The following is a 20,671-nucleotide window of genomic DNA, read 5'->3' as shown; positions in this document are numbered from 1 at the left end:
ACGAGGGATGAAGCGCGTCGAGCCGCAGTAGTGAGATTTGAGAGCTATACATCGATCGAAAAGTAACGCGGTTTCTTCGTTAATTTATGATCGAACATTATCATGTGCAAGTGCTCTGTAAAAGAGATTCTTTTATCGCTCAGTCGCAAAGATGTTCGTCCTGCTGTCGAGACCGTCGGACATTCGCGATTTTAGCGCCGAACAGCTGCAATTCGTGCCGAAAGCCGTTCTGTTGCAAATGTGCGGTGATCACATTCACTACGTGTGGGACAAACTTCCGGAGCATATAAAGGCGGATTTGGAGGTTCAGACCTATCGTCGCTGTGACGAACACTGGAATCAACCGTGGCAGCAAACGCACATCGACGGTCCCGCTCCGATGATTAAGGATTGCGGCGAATGTCAACGAAAATAAAAACATTAGCTTTCACGACGTGAACATTTTTCTATTTTTTCTCATAACAGTGAGCAAGAAGAAATAACGCTTGACAATAATCGCTCGTGGTCACCGGTCTATAAGAGTGAAATCGATAAAAGCAAAGACTTTCCATACTATTGCGGCCGTTTTTTTTTTATGGTGACCATTTAATAGATGATATAGCCAATGATTTGCGTGAAGAAGATCGAGGAGGAAAATCGACGGATGTGCAACGAATATCATTGGTGCAGTTTGTTCGCGATCGAGAACTCGGGATACGCGGAACCGATAAACACATCGTTAGACAAGGAGTTGTTATCGATACCGATAGGTATCCTTATGACTGGAAGTCTAACATAAGACGGAAAATATACATACAGGTGCGAAACGAGGAAAAAGAAGTTGAAGATCGTCTAGTTCGTGGTGGTTTTCTTAACATTAAACCTGACTTTAAGTCGGAGTATGAGGAGTATCGCTATTGGGCGACTAGAGTTATTCGTGGAATAAGAAGACGCTTAGACGATCTGCTCATTCAAATTCACACAGGCACTGGGTAGTGCGTCGAAGTGGTAGCGAGGTACAATCTGTGTATGCAACGCTATTACCATTCCGTCGATCATAAGGTAAACGGTCCTAATAATGCATTGATTCAAAGAACTCTTAAACGTGAACTTATTGATTCTGATAATTGGCACTGTGATGTCCCTTTCTTCAGTCTTTATGAATATATGTTGGAACACTATCGCGTTCAATATGCCTATCGACATTGTCCAGCGTGCCGTCGACGCGTGTGCAAGTGCCCCTTCGAAGAGTGTGACGTAATCGACAATTCTACAATATGGAATGTGCGTCGAATTCGTGGTGATGAACAACCTGAATCTGATGAACAATCTGAATCTGATGAACAACCTGAATAGATAAAACATGGAGCAATTCGAGCAAACCGAACGCGATCTGTTGGAGCTGTCCGACCAAGTCGCTACCTTGAGTGAATATTTCACATGGGCGCTGCAATGCGCGGAATTCGTCGAGCAGCTCGAAGAAGGCTGTCGTACCAAACGTCCGCGGCTCTCGATCGGGCGGAAGCAAAAGTTGGTTGCCAGAATCGCGCGACTCGAGGGTGCGAAGACGCGATTGGAAAGACAATTTATCCATAGCGGTAGTGATTATGCGAATGCCGGTAACAGTGGCGACACGCGCGCGGCAGAACTCGTATGGTGAGAAATCGATGCCGCGTTCGAATCGCGGATAATGACCGGTGCGGTAATTAATACAGACCATGTAGAACCGCGGCAGTTTTTGGAAGACGCCTGCAGCGTAGTGTGCAAGCGAGTGCGAGACATTATAAAAAAACATAACTATGTCAAAGTGAACACCTTGTTCAACGGAGAGTTTGTGGCGGGTGATAAACGTGCCAATAAGAGTTTTAATACAAATAACAAAGAACTCTGTCGTACATCGCACTTGCGCGAGTGGTACGAGCGGCACGTTATCGAGCCCACATTAGCGAAACTCGAGGAGTTCCAGGAACGCGACAGTGGGTGGGCGTTGACGCGAATCCTCAATTTGACGGTGAACGTCAACAGATACAATCCTTTGCGCGCGGGGTGTCACTTGAAATTGCCTCAAGACATTAAAACGAAGAATGCCGTGATCAATGTGCTGTCTATGGACAATGCGTGTTTTGCGTGGTCAGTGGTAGCCGCCTTGCATCCAGCCGTAAGACATTCAGAACGGGAATCATCATACCCGCATTATTCAACGGTATTGAATGTACGAGACATTGAGTTCCCAATGACGTTGAGTCAAATTAAAAAATTCGAACGGCTCAACAATATATCCGTCAATGTCTATACCATCGAGGGACAGAAGACGTCAAACGTTCTTCCAATACGACTTACCAACCGCACGAGTAAGAAACACGTGAATTTGTTGTACGTGCAGGATCCACGAGACAACAATGTTGGACATTTTGCGTGGATTAAGCATCTATCCCGCCTCGTGAGCTCACAAATTAATAAACATGGACACACAAAGTACATTTGTGATCGGTAAGTATATATACTTCTTTTTTAAAAATATATAGAATATTTTATATTTTGTGTATAAAAAAATTCATAATATTTGTGTTTTTCTTTTTTGCAGATGTCTTCACTATTTTAGTTCGAGCGACAAGTTGCAGTCTCACACTGTGGAATGTCGAGAGGTAAACAAATGCGCAATCCGACTACCGAGCGAGGACAACAAGTGGCTGAGCTTCAAGAACCACAGCAGGAAAGAGCGACTTCCCTTCGTGGTGTACGCCGATCTGGAGTGCGTGCTGCAGAAGACACAACCGGAGACGGAACACGCGTCATACGCCTATCAACATCATCGGGTATGTAGTATAGCATACTACGTACAGTGCTCGTACAACGAAACGTTATCAGCGTATCGATTTCGCCGCGATAACGACTGCGTCGCGTGGTTCGTCGAGGAACTCAAAGGATTGGCGCATCGCGTAAAGAATATCTTATCCGACATTGTATGCATGGTAGACCTAACGCGAGACGAGTGGGAGACATTTCACAGCGCGGCGCAATGTCACATATGTGAAAAACCGTTCGCACCAAATGATAATCGTGTACGCGATTATTGCCACCTAACTGGGCGTCACAGAGGTCCGGCACACTCGACGTGCAATTTGAATTATAAGGATTCTCACTTCATCCCAGTAATATTCCACAATCTGTCGGGCTATGACGCGCATTGCATTATCAAGGAGATAGCTGCCGCGTTCGAAGGCTCGATCGATGTACTGCCTATAACAAAGGAAAAGTACATTTCATTCACTAAACATGTGAAAGACACCGCGGAAAGATCAGATTCGCGCAGCGACATAAAGTTAAGATTTATCGACTCGTATAAATTTCTGAGTGCGAGTCTCGCAAAATTGGCATCCTTCCTCGACAAGGATAAATTAAAAATTATACGTTCCAAATTTTCCGCGTTATCCAACGACGACTTCGAATTATTGACGCGAAAAGGTGTCTTTCCATACGAATACGTGAACAGCGTCGAAAAGCTGGAGGATACGTGTTTACCGCCGCGCAATTCATTTTACAGTTCCTTGACCGGTGAAACCGTATCCGAGAGCGATTACGCGCACGCCGCGAACGTATGGCAGCGATTTTCCGTTCGAACCCTGGGCGAATACAGCGATCTGTACCTGAAAACCGATGTATTGCTGTTGGCCGACGTGTTTGAAAATTTCCGCGACAGCTGCGTCGCGAGTTACGGACTTGATCCCGCGTACTACTACACTTTACCAGGCTTTACGTGGGACGCCATGTTAAAACATACCTGTATCAATTTCGAACTGCTGACCGACATTGACATGGTTATGTTTATAGAACGTGGTATTCGCGGCGGCCTGAGTCAATGTTCCGGCAGATACGCGCAGGCCAACAACAAATATATGCAGTCGTACGATCCATTGAAACCGTCGTCTTACCTAATGTACTTCGATGTAAATAACCTGTACGGCTGGGCGATGTGTCGGCCATTGCCCTACGCGGAGTTTCGATGGGTCGAAGACGTGTCAAAATTCGACTTTAACGCGATCGCTTTGGATTCGCCTACGGGCTATATTCTCGAGGTCGACCTAGAGTATCCGCAGGATAAACACGACGCGCACACTGACCTACCGTTCTGTCCGATGCGCGATAAACCGCCCGGTAAACGGCAGGACAAACTTCTCGCCACGCTGCACGATAAGGAGCGTTACGTCATTCATTATCGCAATCTACAGCAGTGCACGCGCCACGGCCTTCGCGTCACAAAAATACATCGCGTATTGCAATTTGCTCAATCTGCGTGGCTCCGCGCTTACATATAACTTAATACAAAATTTAGAACACAGGCCAAAAATGAGTTCGAAAAAAATTTATATAAATTAATGAATAACGCGGTTTTCGGAAAAACGACGGAGAATGTACGCAATCACGTCGATGTAAAATTACTGACGAAGTGGGACGGACGATACAACGCGGAGGCAATGATCGCGCGACCGAATTTCCACAGCAGGAGCGTGTTGTCGGAAAATCTGATAGCCGTCGAACTGCGCAAACTCGAGGTGAAATTCAACAAACCGATCTATGTCGGCATGTGCATCCTCGACCTGTCGAAGGTGTGCCTATACGAATTTCACCACGAGTACATGTCTCCCCTGTACCGCGACTCGTGTAGAATCATGTATACCGACACGGACAGTTTGATTTATCATATCAAGTGCGACGACGCGTATGAGAACATGAAACGTGATATAGCCAGGTTCGACACGAGTGATTACGCGGTAGATAACGCTTATGGTATGTCTCTCGTGAATAAAAAAGTGCCGGGCCTGATGAAGGACGAAAACAACGGAGCGATCATGACCGAATTCGTTGGACTTAGGGCGAAAATGTACGCCTTGCGAGTCGATGGCAAAAAAGACTGTAAAAAAGCGAAAGGTGTCAAAAGCAACGTTATCGCGCGTACCATCACGTTCGACGACTACACGCGGTGTCTGAACGATGAGATCGAAATGACTCGGCCGCAGTCGTGCATAAGATCGAAAATGCACGAAGTGTACACTATCAGCGAGACGAAAATCGCTCTGAGTTTGTACGACGATAAGCGATATATCGTGCCGGATTCGACAGATACGTTGCCGTGGGGACATTATCGCATACCTTTATATGATAAGGAACAGTGAAGATTCATGTATGTAATGTATGTAGTAGTATAACACGACATATGTATGTAACGTAATATAATATGTAATATAATGTACTAGTAATGTACTAGTATGAATGTATGTATGTATGTATGTATGTATGTACGTATATGTATAATAGAAGGAATATTAATTACGTATATTTTTATATTTTATATTGTAAAACATTTATTCAATAAAAAATTTTTTATACAATATTTCCATTTATTACTTCCCTAAACATTTTGTTCCTAAAGTACGGCATGTCATCATGCGTGAACGTTATCTTCCTGCTTGCACAGACGTATTCGGCGAACATGCAAGAGAATACACCACAATCGCTGCCGTTCATCTGTTGCGGAATATTCTTGGCGGAATAAAATGTCCAATCACTCATATCATAAGGTTGTTTCTTTTTGTCAAGACTCTCATCCTGTAAATATAGTTTTAGCGCAGCCAGACATTTCGGATTATCACTGCCCATACTGTCGTAATAAACAATTGTTTTATCGCGGAAATCTACTATTGACATACACGTTCAAATGTATAGGGATAATAATGAGATCCTGCGCAAAGATGTCCACCTTTCTGGTCCATCGCTTCAGAGACGAGTGACCGCTCGACAGAAGTTTTGGGTAAAAGAACGTATTCATCGCGTGTACTTTCGGATATTTGTTCGAAGATGTACCTCTGGCGATCAGCAGATTCATATAAAAGTTAATCACTTCGTCGTTGAGTCAATTTAAGTCAACCAGCGTGTGAAGATCCTTTTGCGTGAGCTTCAGACCGAAGCCTTCCACCACCATCTCCATACTGCGATTTTATCAAAATTTTTGACAAAAAATATGATGTCATAAAAATTATGATGTCATAAAAATTATACCACATCACATTCCAATAATTTTAAATAATAATTTGCAAATTTACCAGATGAATTGCTGCACAGATGAATCGCTGCACCATAGATTGTTAACTGTTTCGATCGCTGCACATAGATTTTAACTGTTTCGATCGCTGCACACAGATTTTAAATGTCTCAATCAATGCACAGATGTATCACCGAGGTGTTTAAGCTCTCAAATCATACTACTGTATCTTGACGCATCCCTCGTTATATACCCTTTGCTCTCTCTCTCGCTCCAACTGAATCTTGAAAGATCATTTTTTTCTCTGTTTTGCATTTCTTCCTTTGTCTAGCGTACTGCGTCGTAAAAAAATAGTGTGAAATAGATACGTATACGCAATAACAGCCCCCCTTCTTCAAGAAAAAAATTTGTTTATAGCGCCACGATGAACACGAAACCCGCAATAGTAGATAACGTTAATACGTTATCTACTATTGCGTATATGTATTATATTAGAAAGGATATTAATAAAGATATCGTATATGTATTTCAAACATTTTATATGTTGCATACGTCTTACATATTTTTATATATTGGATATTTTGTATTTAATATTTTTTACATAGTTTATTTTTTTATGTTTTAAAAAAATACAATCTGTACGAATTAAATAACATTGTTCTTGTGTATCCAAGAGTTGTGCGATCCATCGAATTCCAGCCATTTCACGTAAACCTCGTCGCCCTTTCTGCGCAGTACTTTCTCCACGAGATACATGTCAGGATAAGTCGCGCGATGCAACTCATACTCGTAGAACGCTCCAGCGACGGATTTTCCACGATAGTCCTCGAGTAGATAGGTTACGGGATTGGTACACTGCACTTTAACGATCTTAAACACCTCGGTGGTCCAATTCGGCGTGTAACCTTTCTCGAAAATTGTATTGTATTTACTGACGCGTACCGAGTCACCCGTTTTGAACTTTGCCGGTCCCGCGATCTTACCGGTCTTCAAAGCGCGAAGTTTCTTACGAATCGAATTACTCGTTTTCGCAATATCTTTCACGATCTTCTCGCGTTCGCGAATCGTCTCGCTCCCGTCGATCGCAGCCATCGCGGGGAAAAAACAAAGCAGAGCGTCGATCTCTCTCTGTAACGCTAACGTTTCACCTTCGACGACGTATCGGCGACGACTGACCGCTTTTGCGGTATCGCGAACACGTTAAATCCTTTTCTGTATCGGCCGTTCGAAAGCGCGCTGTCCTTGTCTATTACTACGAATCCGTACTTGCATTGCCAACAATCGTGGCACAACGAGCAAAATTCATCGTACGACATGTCGGTATTTACGTGATCGTTGTACACGTGTTTCAAATTAGTACCATCCTGTTTGAACAGGATCAGCAGATTCGCGTTGTCGCGTATCAGATGTTTAGGTATTCTCGCGTACGTCTGACAGAGATAAAAGCAGTCGACGCTCGAGTGCCTGCCCATTGAGAAATACTCTCTCACATTGTCTTGCTTATCGCACGCCACGTCGTCGAAGACGAATATCGAGTTTGGGCACGCGTCGCTCGGTGGAATGACGTCACTGTTATTGGCGAAGGTGTAGTAGCCGATTTCGTCGATCGATGTCAATAAATTCTTCAGATATCGGTATTTCGATTGTCGCAGCGATTTCGAGTACACGTACACATTCTCGAAACGTACACCGTGCGGACTTTCCAGCAAACTTATCAGAACGTTGGTTTTACCGCAATTCGAGGGACTGCAAATGATCGCGCGTATAGTAGTCGGCAGCATCGTACCGTGTCTGCGCCTCTCCGCGTTGCCCTCCATCGGTCGTGATCTGTCGTCGCAATTCGTCACGCGAATCGTCAACGGTTGTCGCACAAATCTCATTTTTTTTCCTCACACTTTGTACGACTGAATCGAACTTTCTCGTTCGAACGTCTATTTATAGATGCGCGGCACCACGAATCGCTCAGTCGCACAGATGTTCGTCCTGCTGTCGAAACCTTCGAACATTCACGATTTTAGCGCCGAATGCGGCGAATGTCAATGAAAACAAAAAAAACAGGTGGAGGTCTGTTAATCGCGCGATTGGTGCACTTCCGTTCGAATTGCACATTCCCGGCTACCAGTTTTGCGGTCCGGGTACTCGTCTGCAAGAACGATTGGCTAGAGGTGATCCGGGTGTAAATCCATTGGACGCGGCGTGTCGCGAGCACGACATAGACTATTCGCGTAGCAAAGAGCTTACCGAGAGACACGCGGCGGACAAGATACTCGCCGAGAGAGCGCTGGGACGCGTCATCGCGAGAGATTCGACTCTCGGAGAGAGGGCTGCCGCTACAGCCGTTTGGGCGGCCATGAAGGCTAAGACGAAGCTCGGAATGGGTTTGAAATCACGAAAAACACGAACGAAAAAAAGGTCGACGAAGAAACGGATACTTCCGACAGCGAAACGAGGTGGCGTATTGCCGATTCTACCGTTGTTGGGAGTTCTCGGTTCTCTGGCCGGCGGAGCGGCCGGAATTACAACGGCGATGAACGCTAGCAAAGCCGCGCGGCGTCAGCTGGAAGAGACGCAACGTCACAATCGCACCATGGAAGGTCGCGGACTTTATCTCGCTCCGTACAAATATGGACAAGGACTGTATCTCGGCCCGCACAAACGTGGGCGAGGAGTAGCGTTGAAGATTAGAAAGAAAAAAACGTCAAAAGACGTTAAATATGCCCACGGGTATTACGACTAACGTACAATTGAGTCGACTGGCAAGGCGAATGCGCGTACCGTTCTTCAGAGGTGTTTTCATGCGTGATTCGTTACCGATCGTCGATGGCGTACGTCGAAACGAGAGCGGTATCATGAATTTGGACGATGCAGCGGGCCCCGGTACTCATTGGGTAGCGTACGCCAAGAGGGGAGATCGAGTCGTATATTTCGACAGTTTCGGCAATCTTCGACCACCGAAAGAACTGGTGCGATATTTCGGACCGGGCGTGACGAAGATCGAGTACAATCGCACGTCTCATCAGCGATACGATCAGAGCATCTGTGGACAATTATGTTTGCAATTTCTCCGGACGATCGACGACGATCGGCGCTAATTTAAAACCTGACGACGCGCCGTGTGGAGACTCAGTGTTCATCGAACAGCTTCCGTCGACATGTCTATAACGTTCACGCTGACCGGGAAGAGCAGCATCCTCGCGGAGCACTATTTTCCCGCCGTGGATCTGAGCGACGGTGACTACGAGCTAGGTCTAACGTGTTTTGAGACTTATCACACGATTCCGAACGTGAATTCTTTGAATAATAAATTTTATTTCGACGAGGATGACACGGAAATTACGATTCCCGAGGGATCATACGAGATACGGGCCATACACGAGTTTTTGAAACGTGAAATTTCACGTAAACGTCCGCGACGCGTGGTTCGTTCCAACAACGACGATCGTACGTCGGTCGCGAATATCGCGCGAGAGGAGACCGTTCGCGCGAACGGCTACGAAGACGAGGTCGCGGAGTACCCGATAGTGCTCCGCGCAAATTACAATACGATGAAGAGCGAGATCAAGTGCGCTTTCAGAGTGAACTTTAACAAACCGAACAACGTCGGATCGCTACTGGGATTCTCGTCGACGCGTGTATTGCAGCCGGGACAGTGGCATGAATCGGACGCACCGAATAATATTATCAACGTAAACATTATCCGCGTGGAGTGTAACGTGACCGCGGGTGCGTACAGCAACGGCAAACGCGTTCATACGATACACGAGTTTTCACCGAGCGTACCACCGGGATATAAGATATCGGAAACGCCGGCGCAGATCATTTACCTGCCGATCATCGCGCGGAGCGTTACTGATCTAACGATACGCGTCGCTGATCAAGATGGACGATTGCTCGATTTTCGCGGAGAAGAGATCACCGTCAGATTGCACGTACGACGGCGAGAGCGATAACGCGGCAGCCGTGTGCGTGAGCGTGAGTGTACGCGTGACATATGAGATGCTAGTGTTGAACGACTCGGAGCACGCGACAGATAACAATAATATCTTTACGGCTGCGCCGATCGACGATATCGTCAAGTCGACATTCGGCGGTGTTAAACAAGAGACGAGAAAGAAGCTCAACGCATCGAACGTTAAATTTTTACAATCTCTGGGATTTGCGGTGCGAAACATCTGAACGATGACTAAAATTCTCAACATCGGAGGCGAGCCGGTCTTCGACGATCGCATCGTCAAGATCGAGACTCACACGTACAACCCGTACGCCAACACAACGTTTGACTATAGCGACGAGATACGAATACCCATACAACAGCAGGATCTGTATACGTTGCCGTGCGAAAGTTTTCTCTACGTCGAAGGAACATTGACGGTGACCAGAGCAGCCGGCCAAGTCGATAACGTGGTACTGGGGACTAATTGCGTCGCGTTCATGTTCGACGAGATTCGATACGAGTGACGGTATGGAGATTGATCGCTGCAGAAACGTAGGAATAACCAGCACGCTCAAGAACTACGTTACGGTATCGTCCGACAGAAGCGTGATCCTGAGAAACGCTGGCTGGAAGCCACAGAATAACCCGAACGGATATTTCAATTTCTGCGTACCGCTCAACACGTTACTGGGATTTTGCAAAGATTACAGACGCGTGGTGGTCAACGCTCGTCACGAATTGATCTTGATACGATCACGCAACGACAACAATTCCCTGGTGGGAAGTCTCGCGTTGAAGCCCACCATCAAAATACTCAAGATACAATGGCGAATGCCTCACGTGGTATTGAACGAGATCAACAAGCTGTCGATGTTGCGCACCTTGGAAAACGGACGATATCTAAGTATGGGTTTCCGTTCGTGGGATCTGTACGAGTATCCCCTGTTGCAGAACACGTCGTCTTCGCTCTGCAGACGGGTCGGAAGAACGTCATGTCCGCCGACACAAGCCGATTCGACGACTGCAACTTGACCAACGTAAAACTCTATCTAAACTCTGAAGTTTATCTGTACGACGACTTGAATTTGGATTTTGATAAACACAGATGGGCGATTCTGTACGATATGTATGCGCGTTTCTGCAAGAACTACTACGGATACGAATATCTCGAGCCGAGTCTCACTGTTTCGACTTTTCTACGTAACGGCCCGTTTGTGATCATCGATTGCTCTCGCCAAAACGAATCCGTCAAAAACGCCACCGTGGATGTCAGACTAGAATTCGATTGTATGGAGAACGTACCGCCGAATACCTCCGCTTACTGTCTCATCATACACGACCGCGTGATTGAGTACAACCCGTTGACGAACGTTGTGCGCAAAATAGTCTGAGTTTTCGCGGCAACGTCAACGTGAATATTTTCTCTATCTCTCTTTCCATCAGTCTTCGATACAATTATTGAGAGGGGAAAGGGGGGGAAGTATAAATCAGAGTGTCGCGAGACGGTTTGCAGAGTTGCGCGTCATTCCTCTCGATTGACGCATCGACGAGAGAGAGAGATATATATATATATATATATATAAAGAAATCTCGTCATGTCCGTACCAACGTTCGTGGACTTGCAAGGATTTTTCGTCGGGATGAAATTTCTCGTGAAGGAGGTGGCTGTGCTGAGAAAAGGCTGCGTTCTGTCGCATCACATCTTTAATTACCCCATGCCGTGGAATCTCCTCACAAAATCCGATAAATCGTGCGCTACCTGGTTGATTCGCAATCACCATGGATTACGATGGGAAAACGGAAACGTGCCGTATAGCATGGTGAAACGCCTGATTACATCGGCCGTGCTTGGTGTAGAAGAAGAAGACGATGATGAGAAAGAAGACGATGACGATGAGATGCCGACTCTCGTGTACGTCAAGGGATGACAGAAACGAGAATGGCTGGTGGATCTGCTGGAGAATTATGCGCGAAAAAACCTAATCGTCGAGACTCTGGATGCGCATTACGAAGATATCGAATCTTTGAATAAACTAGATGACACCAATACTATGCGATGCGGAAAACATGAAAAGAATTGCGCGTTACAAAATGTAATAAAACTATTTAACTGGTGGTCGCGCGCGACGCCATAAGAACTTGCGATCTTTTTTTAAAAAATAAATTATATATAACTTTTTATAATGTTTTTATTTCTTACTCCCCCTCCCTTCCCCCATCATCACCGTTAGAGTAGGCTTTACTTCCCCCTCTCCTAATAAAAAAATCCACTGCGCGGTTCTATAAACATTAATTCCCCCTCTCCCTTTCCCCCACCACTTCATTACTTTTGGAATTGTCGCGTATACTAGATTAATTTTACACGATCAGTCTTGTCGCGATCGCTTGTACTGACGGTCAACTTCTCAGAGCCTAGAGGGCGAAAATGTTCTCCTTTGAAGGATGCAACAGCAGCAGCAACAGCAACAACGGTGCAAAACGCGTGAATGCCGTGAATTATTACGTGCCGATTCACGACGTTGAAACTCAAACGTATGAGGCCAGATGTAATAGGTAAGTTTCTTTTAAGAGAAAAATAGAGCCTCTCCCAGTTTTTATATCTTTGCAAATTGTATTACTTACGAAAATAAACTAATTTCATTTCTTTTATACAGCATTTCGTTGGAGCGTCGCGCGGTACGTATACTCGGCAGACAATACGCGTTGACAGCTACGGGATATAAATTCCTCGAAATTGGCATCAACGTGGGCCCACCGAGCTACGTGGAGATCGCCGTTGGAGATCATCGAGGAAAGGAACTGCTGTTGTCTCTCGAAACGTGGAAGGCACTCTACGAGCAACGGCGAAACATTCAGAATTTCTTTCGCAACAACTACAAAGATGTCCATAGTTTTATAAATGTTGGACCGTTAACGGTGAGAGTTTGTACGTCGGTTAATAATGTCAAACTCATACGTCTTGAATCTGCAAACGTATGCTTGATGATGACCGAATCGACGTTGCGTCGTATGTTCGATCTCGATCGGTGCATCGATGCAAGATTCGATCGATTGGTCAGAATACTTGCGGCAGTCGATGCAAAGTTTGCGCAGTTCTCCGACATCGCGTCCACTGTGACGGATCCCAAGGAAGCGTCGAATGTAATATACGCTAGCGATGCGTTCAATACGAATCAGCTCATTGATTGTGAGCTCGCAGCTTTAGTTTTTTAGTACGTAAGATATATTGTGTAAAAAAGAAGAGTTAAATAAACAGGCTTTTTTACACCTAAATGAATGATGTAATTTCTTTGCGTGCATGTCTGTTCAGGAATCGCGAAATATCTCTCGCCCCATCCGTTGATTTCGAGCGTTAGATTGTATTGCTCGCCGTGTTTTCGTTCCTGTTGTTGATCTGCGAGACCTTGTCGGACCCGACGTATTCCGCGACAGCTACCTGTTGTTACCCGAATTTCTCGTTCGCTCCTCGGAAATACTCGCGTTATTCGTCGAACCTTCCCTCTCTTCGCGCGCTCGCAATTACCGCCTAGATACTTATTGTGAATACCGCTCGCCTCAGAACTTCTCGATACCTCGACACAGTAACACATTAAATTTTCGATACCACCAATACCGCATCTCTTCGTAGTCGTTCCTCTCACCAATACCTTGATTGCCGAGTCCTTTTTACAAGGCTGTACCAGCCAACCGCGCTCGCGAATCGAAACCCGATCGCGGAGTGCACATTTTGGTCCTTCGAGCCGGATTCGGAGTCAAGAAGAAGATTATCGATTACGACCTTCGAAGGGCAGAGTGACGATACCCGTTCACCATGGCACCCGTATCAGACGAGCTCATGGCAAAGCAGAACCAACTGATGGGCTCAATAGCTCGCGCCCTGACCAATTTCAAAAAACTGGGTCAAGCCAAGATGACCAAGGCGGTAGCGCAGGCCCGAATCACAGCCCTCAAGGAGAAGTTCTCTGAATCACGGGACTTGGATGCGCGGATCCGGGCATCCCTCGACGTCAGCACGGCCAAGGATCTGCCTTACTTCTCCGCCGACTTTTTCCAATCCTGTGAGGACCATTTCGACGAGGCGCTTGACTACATGTCCGAGGTACTGGCCAAGGTTTCTGACATGGACGCGGTCGACCTTAACGTAAGTCACGCTTCAGATTTCATCCACCGTCCGACGCCTCAGCTTCCGCGGATCAACCTACCGACCTTCAACGGATCTTTCGACCGCTGGGAAAGCTTTCGCGATCGTTTTAAATCGATGATTATCGACAATCGCAATATTTCTAATGTAGATCGGATGCATTATCTCTGCTCAAGTTTAACGGGAGATGCAAGTAGCGCGCTCAACCATCTCGCGATTACCGACGCGAATTTTACCGTGGCATGGAATATCATTACGTCGCGTTATGAGAACAAACGTCGGTTGATTAACGGTCATTTGCAAACGTTATTTTCGTTGCCACAGCTCGCGTCCGAAACCTTCAAAGACCTTCAGAATCTGCGTGACAAAGCGAATGCCTCAGTTCAAGCGTTCAAAAATCTCGATCGTCCCGTCGATACATGGAGCGATATCCTCGTATTTCTGATCTCGCAAAAATTAGACAAATTTTCCCGGAAAGCGTGGGAATTACAGTTGAGCGAGACCGTCGATTACCCGACATATGACGAGTTGGATAAATTTTTAGAATCGCGTATCCGTGCTTTCGAGGCGATCTCGCCTCCGAAATCCGAGACATCTCAACCGTCGTCTAAATCGAAATCGATCGCTTCTCATTCGACAACCACTGCGAACCTTGCGTGCCCGCTGTGCAAATCCTCGCACTTACTATATCAATGTCCGTCATTCTTAGCGTATACTCCGTCGCAACGATACGAATATGTAAAGAAAGAGAATCGTTGTATCAATTGCTTCGGGTGTAAACATTCGATGAAGGATTGTAAAAGCGCGCGATCCTGCAAAATGTGTCATAAGCGACATCACACCCTACTGCATTTCACGGACGATGCAAAACCAGCTAGCGTAGAGTCCGCTCCTACCGTCGAATCAACGAGTACCGAGCTAACGAAATCGACAGCTAACGAAATCGCGTCTCATTTAATTTTGAATACGATGACGCCGAAGTCAACCGTACTTTTGGCAACCGCTCGAGTTCGTGTTTACTCTCCACAAGGTCGCTTCGTTTATGCCCGCGCTTTGCTCGACCAAGGTTCTGTCGCGACTTTATTTTCGGAAAATATCGCTCAGCGGTTGCGTCTCGCGAAAGTGAAGCAAACTACCCGTATTACCGGAATCGGAGAATCGCAATCGTTGTCGCATTCAGCCGCACATATTTGTGTAACCGCATCTTTCGGCGACAAACCTGCATTCTCGACGACCGCGTACATAGTCACCTCGCTGTCAAAGTCACCTCGCTGTCAAAGTACGCACCGAATCGCGTTCAATCGACGTCACAATGGGCGCACATCTCCGACCTAACGCTAGCGGATAGGAATCCCATGAGCTCTGATCCGATCGATGTAATTATCGGAGCTGATTTATACGGCATGCTTATATTAGACGGTGTCCGTAAAGGAAATGCAAGCGAGCCTATCGCGCAAAATACCGCTTTCGGCTGGATACTTTCCGGGCCTCTCGCTCCCGCTCGATCCCTCCATCCCGATTCCGTTCATATTCATCACGGAACAATCCTTGAAAACCTGGATCTCGATCTTCGCCGCTTCTGGGAGATCGAGGAAGTCCCTCATAAAAGGCATTTAAGTCCCGAAGAGCAACAGTGCGAAGAGCACTTCGCCGCTACTCATTCTCGCACGCCGGAGGGACGATACGTCGTTCGGTTACCGTTCAAAACCGGCCCCCCGATAGATCTTGGCAAATCCCGCTTTACCGCGTTAGCAAGTTTAGTTCGCTCGGAGCGTCGACTTCTTCGCGAACAAAATAAAGCCGCGTTATATCGCGAATTCCTCGACGAATACGAGAAGCTCGGTCATATGACGAAAGTTAGCGATACCGACTCACAATCGAGTCACTCTCAAGTCTATTATATTCCGCACCACGCTGTCTTTCGTGAGAGCAGCGTCACCACTCAGCTTCGGGTTGTATTTAATGCTTCCTGCGCTACATCGAACGGTACCTCGTTGAACCATCATTTGCTAATCGGTCCTAAGCTACAAAGGGATCTTGCCGCCGTCATTCTGTTATGGCGTCAGCATCAGTTTGTCTTTACTGCCGACATCGCTAAAATGTACCGGCAAATTCTAATCGATAATCGCGACGTAGACTACCAACGAATTCTCTGGCGCTCGTCGCCCTCCGAGCCAGTCGCGGATTACCGGTTGCTCACCGTAACATACGGCACTGCCTCCGCCCGGTACCTCGCGCTTCGCGTCCTGCTACAGCTCGTAAAGGATTACGGAGACGAATTTCCGTTGGCCGCTCTAGTTTTGCTTCTCTTAACGTACGTCGACGACTGTACGTTCGGAGCGGACAACCGTGAACTCGCGCTTAAAATTCGCGATCAGTTGATTGCTCTCTTGGCAAAGGGCGGCTTCCGGTTACGCAAATGGGCAAGTAATTGTCCCGAGTTGCTTTCCGACATTGATCTCTCAGATCATGGTCTCGCGCGCGATAAGGATCTACACGCCGACGAGCCTCTAAAGATATTAGGCGTCGCGTGGAATCCCGAAAGCGATTCTTTCCATTTCCGCGTAACGACCTCACCGAACCCGGGGCAGACGAAACGTGCGGTGCTTTCCACTATCGCTAAATTGTTCGACCCGTTAGGATGGGTGACCCCCGTTATCGTTGTCGCGGAAATATTCATGCAACGCCTATGGGCCCTAAAATGCGATTGGGACGACGTGTTGCCCGGTGATCTCCTAGAACAATGGCGCGAATATCACAGTCAATTACCGCGTCTCAAACTTATATCGATTCCTCGCTGGACAAACAACGGTTCTAACATCGCTGATTGTGAGATTCACGGGTTTTCGGATGCGTCGACAAAGGCTTACGCCGCGGTCGTATATTTCCGTCTCGTACCGAGAAACGGCCCCGTTATCGTTTGCATACTCGTCGCGAAATCAAAGGTCGCTCCAATCAAAACAATAAGCGTACCGCGACTCGAGCTTTGCGGCGCGTTACTGCTCGCACAGTTGATGTCCTTCGTTCTTTCGAATCTCGACATTCCCAATCTCCGATATCACTGTTGGATAGATGCACGTATTGTGTTAGCGTGGCTCAAGCAGTCTCCATCACGATGGAAAGTTTTCGTTGCTAATCGAGTAGCCAAAGTGCAACAGCTTTTACCAAAAGCAATCTGGCACCATGTTCCGACGGCGGATAATCCCGCCGACTGCGCATCTCGCGGTTTGCGCCCTAGTGAACTTGTCGATTGCGCCCTGTGGTGGTTGGGGCCCTCCTGGCTTAAAAAATCCCCTGAGCACTGGCCGACGTCATGCTCGTCGCCAATCGAATCTGAAATATCACGGGAAAACCGAGTCGTCGTGCACGCTTGCGTCGCGCGTGCTATCGAACCGTGGGATCTCGCGACTCGCTATTCCTCGTGGACTAAACTTCTGCGCGTGACGGCGTATCTCATGCGGTTCGCCAAGATCCTTCGTTCTCGCCTCAATTCCATACCGGATAGCAGTGCGGAGGTCAATCTATCGCTCGCATTAGCTCCACGCGAAATTCAAACTGCCAAGATCTTTTGGCTCAAGGAGATTCAGGGTGAAACATTTCCGCAAGAAACTACGAGTCTAAAAGCAAACAGTCGTGTTTCCAAATCAAGCTCACTTGTCGCGCTTAACCCGTATCTCGACACCGATGGCCTCATACGAGTCGGAGGGCGGCTTCAAAAGTCCGATCTCCCCGATTCAGCCAAACATCCAATCGTCCTGCAGTCTCATCCTCTGTTATCTCTCATTATATCGCATGCTCACCATACCACACTCCACGGAGGCCCGCACATTACCCTCGCTCACCTCCGTACCGAATTCTGGATTTTACGCGCTAGAGCAACCGTACGAGCGGTTCTATATTAATCGATCTTCGCGAGCTTTCGAACATACCGGAGTCGATTATGCCGGACCGATACTCGTACGATCTGCGAAAGGACGCGGTCATAAGGCTCACAAAGCCTACATCGCCTTATTCATTTGCATGACAACGAAAGCGATTCACCTCGAGTTAATAAGCGATTACAGCTCGGCAGCTTTCCTCGCGGCGTTTACCAGATTTACAGCTCGACGCGGACGTCCACATAGCATGTACTCCGATAATGGTACGACATTTCAGGGCGCCGAACGAGAGCTCGTCGCCGCCTGTAACGCTGCCGTGCGCGATCCCAATTTTTTGAACCGATTAGCAGGCGATCAGATAGCGTGACATTTCCTCCCTCCTGCGGCTCCACATTTCGGCGGATTATGGGAGGCAGGAGTCCGTAGCGTCAAATATCACTTAAAGCGATGCGTAGGCTTCCACACGCTAACGTACGAGGAGATGAATACGCTATTGTGCCGAGTCGAAGCATGTTTAAATTCGCGGCCGATTTCATCAATGTCCGAGAGTCTCGACGATTATAGCGCCCTTACGCCCGGTCATTTTTTGATCGGTGCCAATCTTGTCGTAATTCCGGAACCGAGCGTGCTCGACATCGCTGAGAATCGGCTTTCGCGTTGGCAACTCGTACAAAAAATTACTGAAGGTTTTTGGAGGTCTTGGGTGAGCGACTACTTGCATACGCTCCAACAACGCCCGAAGTGGCGCGTTATCCACAACCTGGCCAAAGTTGGTCAGATCGTTCTCTTACGTAATCCGCTCGCCCCCCCCCCCCCAAGTCATTGGGAACTCGGACGTATTACCGTCTGTCATCCCGGGGATGATGGGCTGACACGCGTCGTTACCGTCAAAACCGCACGCTCCGAATATAAGCGACCCATTGTCAAGCTGTGTTTCCTGCCGATCGATATCAATATCGAAACCGAAAAGGAAGCGGTCAAGGCGGGCGGTTCGCGGCCGTGATGCGACCCATCTCCCGGTCACGACACCGAGATGTACATATGTATAAAGCGCCAATGTATTTAGAATTAATTTTCATTGTATAAACTCTGTTTTTAGATTTAAGTTTATTATGTATTTAGATGTAAGTCCTCACTGTATTATAATTCTCGTTTCGAATGTAAGCATTCGAGGCGGGCGGTATGTTCAGGAATCGCGAAATATCTCTCGCCCCATCCGTTGATTTCGAGCGTTAGATTGTATTGCTCGCCGTTTTCGTTCCTGTTGTTGATCTGCGAGACCTTGTCGGACCCGACGTATTCCGCGACAGCTACCTGTTGTTACCCGAATTTCTCGTTCGCTCCTCAGAAATACTCGCGTTATTCGTCGAACCTTCCCTCTCTTCGCGCGCTCGCAATTACCGCCTAGATACCTATTGTGAATACCGCTCGCCTCAGAACTTCTCGATACCTCGACACAGTAACACATTAAATTTTCGATACCACCAATACCGCATCTCTTCGTAGTCGTTCCTCTCATCAATACCTTGATTGCCGAGTCCTTTTTACAAGGCTGTACCAGCCAACCGCGCTCGCGAATCGAAACCCGATCGCGGAGTGCACAATGTCCATCCCTACCTAATTTTTATCATCGCTTCTATGCGGTCGATCATCGTCGATCCGTCATTTCTTCCTTTGTTTTTTACGTACTGCGTCGTAAAAAATAGCGTGAAATTGTTTAGTCTACGCGATAACACCCCCTTTTTCTAGAAAAATGTTGTTTACGACAAACATGTTCCGACAGGTTCGACGCGTTATCGGGTAGATCATCGTCTCGATGACGTCATTTCTTCCTTTGTCTTTTACGTACTGCGTAGATAGATTGTTTTTTTAAGTATAAATCATACTATAATTTCTTCGCGCGCATTTCTATTCGAGTCGCATATGCGACGTCCGCCGGAGCATCGGCGCCTCGCTTCTATATTACGATATACGATACTTGTTTGTAAATTCAAGCAGCCGAAATTCTAGCAAACGTCGGCGCTCGCCTTTGTAGCGCGAGATTTCGCTGGAAGCGACTATCAGTTTTATACACCGCCATTATATTTTTCTCTGGCGACTTCTCCGTTCTGCAACCGTCTGAAGCGTCATTGAATTCAGTCTCGTCGTGGCCGTGAGCGTGCTTAAAGTCTCGTCGTAGCCGTGAGCGTGCTTAAACGTGTTTTTTACGAGTTTTTTTGTGTACGAACGCGTGTTCGGACGTGTTTTTTTTTGTGATGCCTCCGAACCTTCCCCCGTATGACGCAAAATATGTAAAATTAAGTGAAATTGAGGGAAATATCGCAGATTTAGACGATTTTGATTTTGACGACTTTGCTGGTGATCAGGGGGAGAGGCCCGCTGCTCCCCCGCGTCAACCACTCGGTATCGGACGCGGGCAGGTGCTACTGAACGTCAGTATCGCAGAATTTTACGATTCTGATTTTGATTTTGACTACTTTGTTGGTGATCAGGGGAAGAGGCTCGCTGCTCCCCCGCGTCAGCTACCCGCCATAGGACGCGGGCGGGCGCTGCTGAACCTTATCCGACCACTTGGTATCGGACGCGGGCAGGTGCAAGTTTACGTGGATCACCGCGCGGCCCTTGGACGCGGGCGGGCACAGTTTTACGCCGCGGCCCTCGCGCAGGGCCGCGCGTATGTTCCAACGGAGGAGGACAAT

At 47.3% G+C, this 20,671-nt stretch overlaps 3 protein-coding genes across 3 annotated transcripts; all 3 read left to right on the top strand.

Annotated features, from left to right (window-relative positions):
* Positions 1-1,669: 1,669 nt before the first annotated feature.
* On the top strand, positions 1,670-5,153 carry LOC139783339 (uncharacterized). The gene is made up of 4 exons (XM_071722500.1): positions 1,670-2,469; positions 2,564-3,622; positions 3,680-4,066; positions 4,481-5,153. Exons 1-4 carry the CDS (start codon positions 1,670-1,672, stop codon positions 5,151-5,153), a joined length of 2,919 nt encoding a protein of 972 aa, XP_071578601.1.
* Positions 5,154-10,198: 5,045 nt separating this feature from the next.
* On the top strand, positions 10,199-11,344 carry LOC139783338 (uncharacterized). Its single transcript, XM_071722499.1, has 3 exons — positions 10,199-10,278; positions 10,502-10,857; positions 10,905-11,344. The coding sequence occupies exons 1-3, from the start codon at positions 10,199-10,201 to the stop codon at positions 11,342-11,344; spliced, it is 876 nt and encodes a 291-aa protein (XP_071578600.1).
* Positions 11,345-13,764: 2,420 nt separating this feature from the next.
* Positions 13,765-18,339, top strand: LOC139783337 (uncharacterized). The gene is made up of 4 exons (XM_071722498.1): positions 13,765-14,094; positions 14,419-14,804; positions 15,275-17,682; positions 17,744-18,339. The coding sequence occupies exons 1-4, from the start codon at positions 13,765-13,767 to the stop codon at positions 18,337-18,339; spliced, it is 3,720 nt and encodes a 1,239-aa protein (XP_071578599.1).
* Positions 18,340-20,671: the final 2,332 nt, after the last annotated feature.

This window comes from Temnothorax nylanderi, unplaced genomic scaffold (assembly GCF_030848795.1).
Source record: "Temnothorax nylanderi isolate EJ_2023f unplaced genomic scaffold, tnyl_v1.0 TNYL_tig0490_pilon, whole genome shotgun sequence".
In the NCBI taxonomy this organism is placed as follows: domain Eukaryota; kingdom Metazoa; phylum Arthropoda; class Insecta; order Hymenoptera; family Formicidae; genus Temnothorax; species Temnothorax nylanderi.
Note: the sequence above shows the minus strand (reverse complement) of the source record. Positions and strands in the feature narration are given on the sequence as shown.

Coding starts and splice junctions, on each gene's coding strand:
- LOC139783339 (XM_071722500.1), top strand. CDS start 1,670: ATGACCGGTGCGGTAATTAATACAGACCATGTAGAACCGCGGCAGTTT. Junction 2,470..2,563: donor ACAAAGTACATTTGTGATCG/GTAAGTATATAT, acceptor TCTTTTTTGCAG/ATGTCTTCACTATTTTAGTT. Junction 3,623..3,679: donor CTGGGCGAATACAGCGATCT/GTACCTGAAAAC, acceptor TTTCCGCGACAG/CTGCGTCGCGAGTTACGGAC.
- LOC139783338 (XM_071722499.1), top strand. CDS start 10,199: ATGACTAAAATTCTCAACATCGGAGGCGAGCCGGTCTTCGACGATCGC. Junction 10,279..10,501: donor GAGACTCACACGTACAACCC/GTACGCCAACAC, acceptor TGATCGCTGCAG/AAACGTAGGAATAACCAGCA. Junction 10,858..10,904: donor GGAAAACGGACGATATCTAA/GTATGGGTTTCC, acceptor CCCCTGTTGCAG/AACACGTCGTCTTCGCTCTG.
- LOC139783337 (XM_071722498.1), top strand. CDS start 13,765: ATGGCACCCGTATCAGACGAGCTCATGGCAAAGCAGAACCAACTGATG. Junction 14,805..15,274: donor CAATGTCCGTCATTCTTAGC/GTATACTCCGTC, acceptor TGTCGCATTCAG/CCGCACATATTTGTGTAACC. Junction 17,683..17,743: donor TTGGCTCAAGGAGATTCAGG/GTGAAACATTTC, acceptor TTCCAAATCAAG/CTCACTTGTCGCGCTTAACC.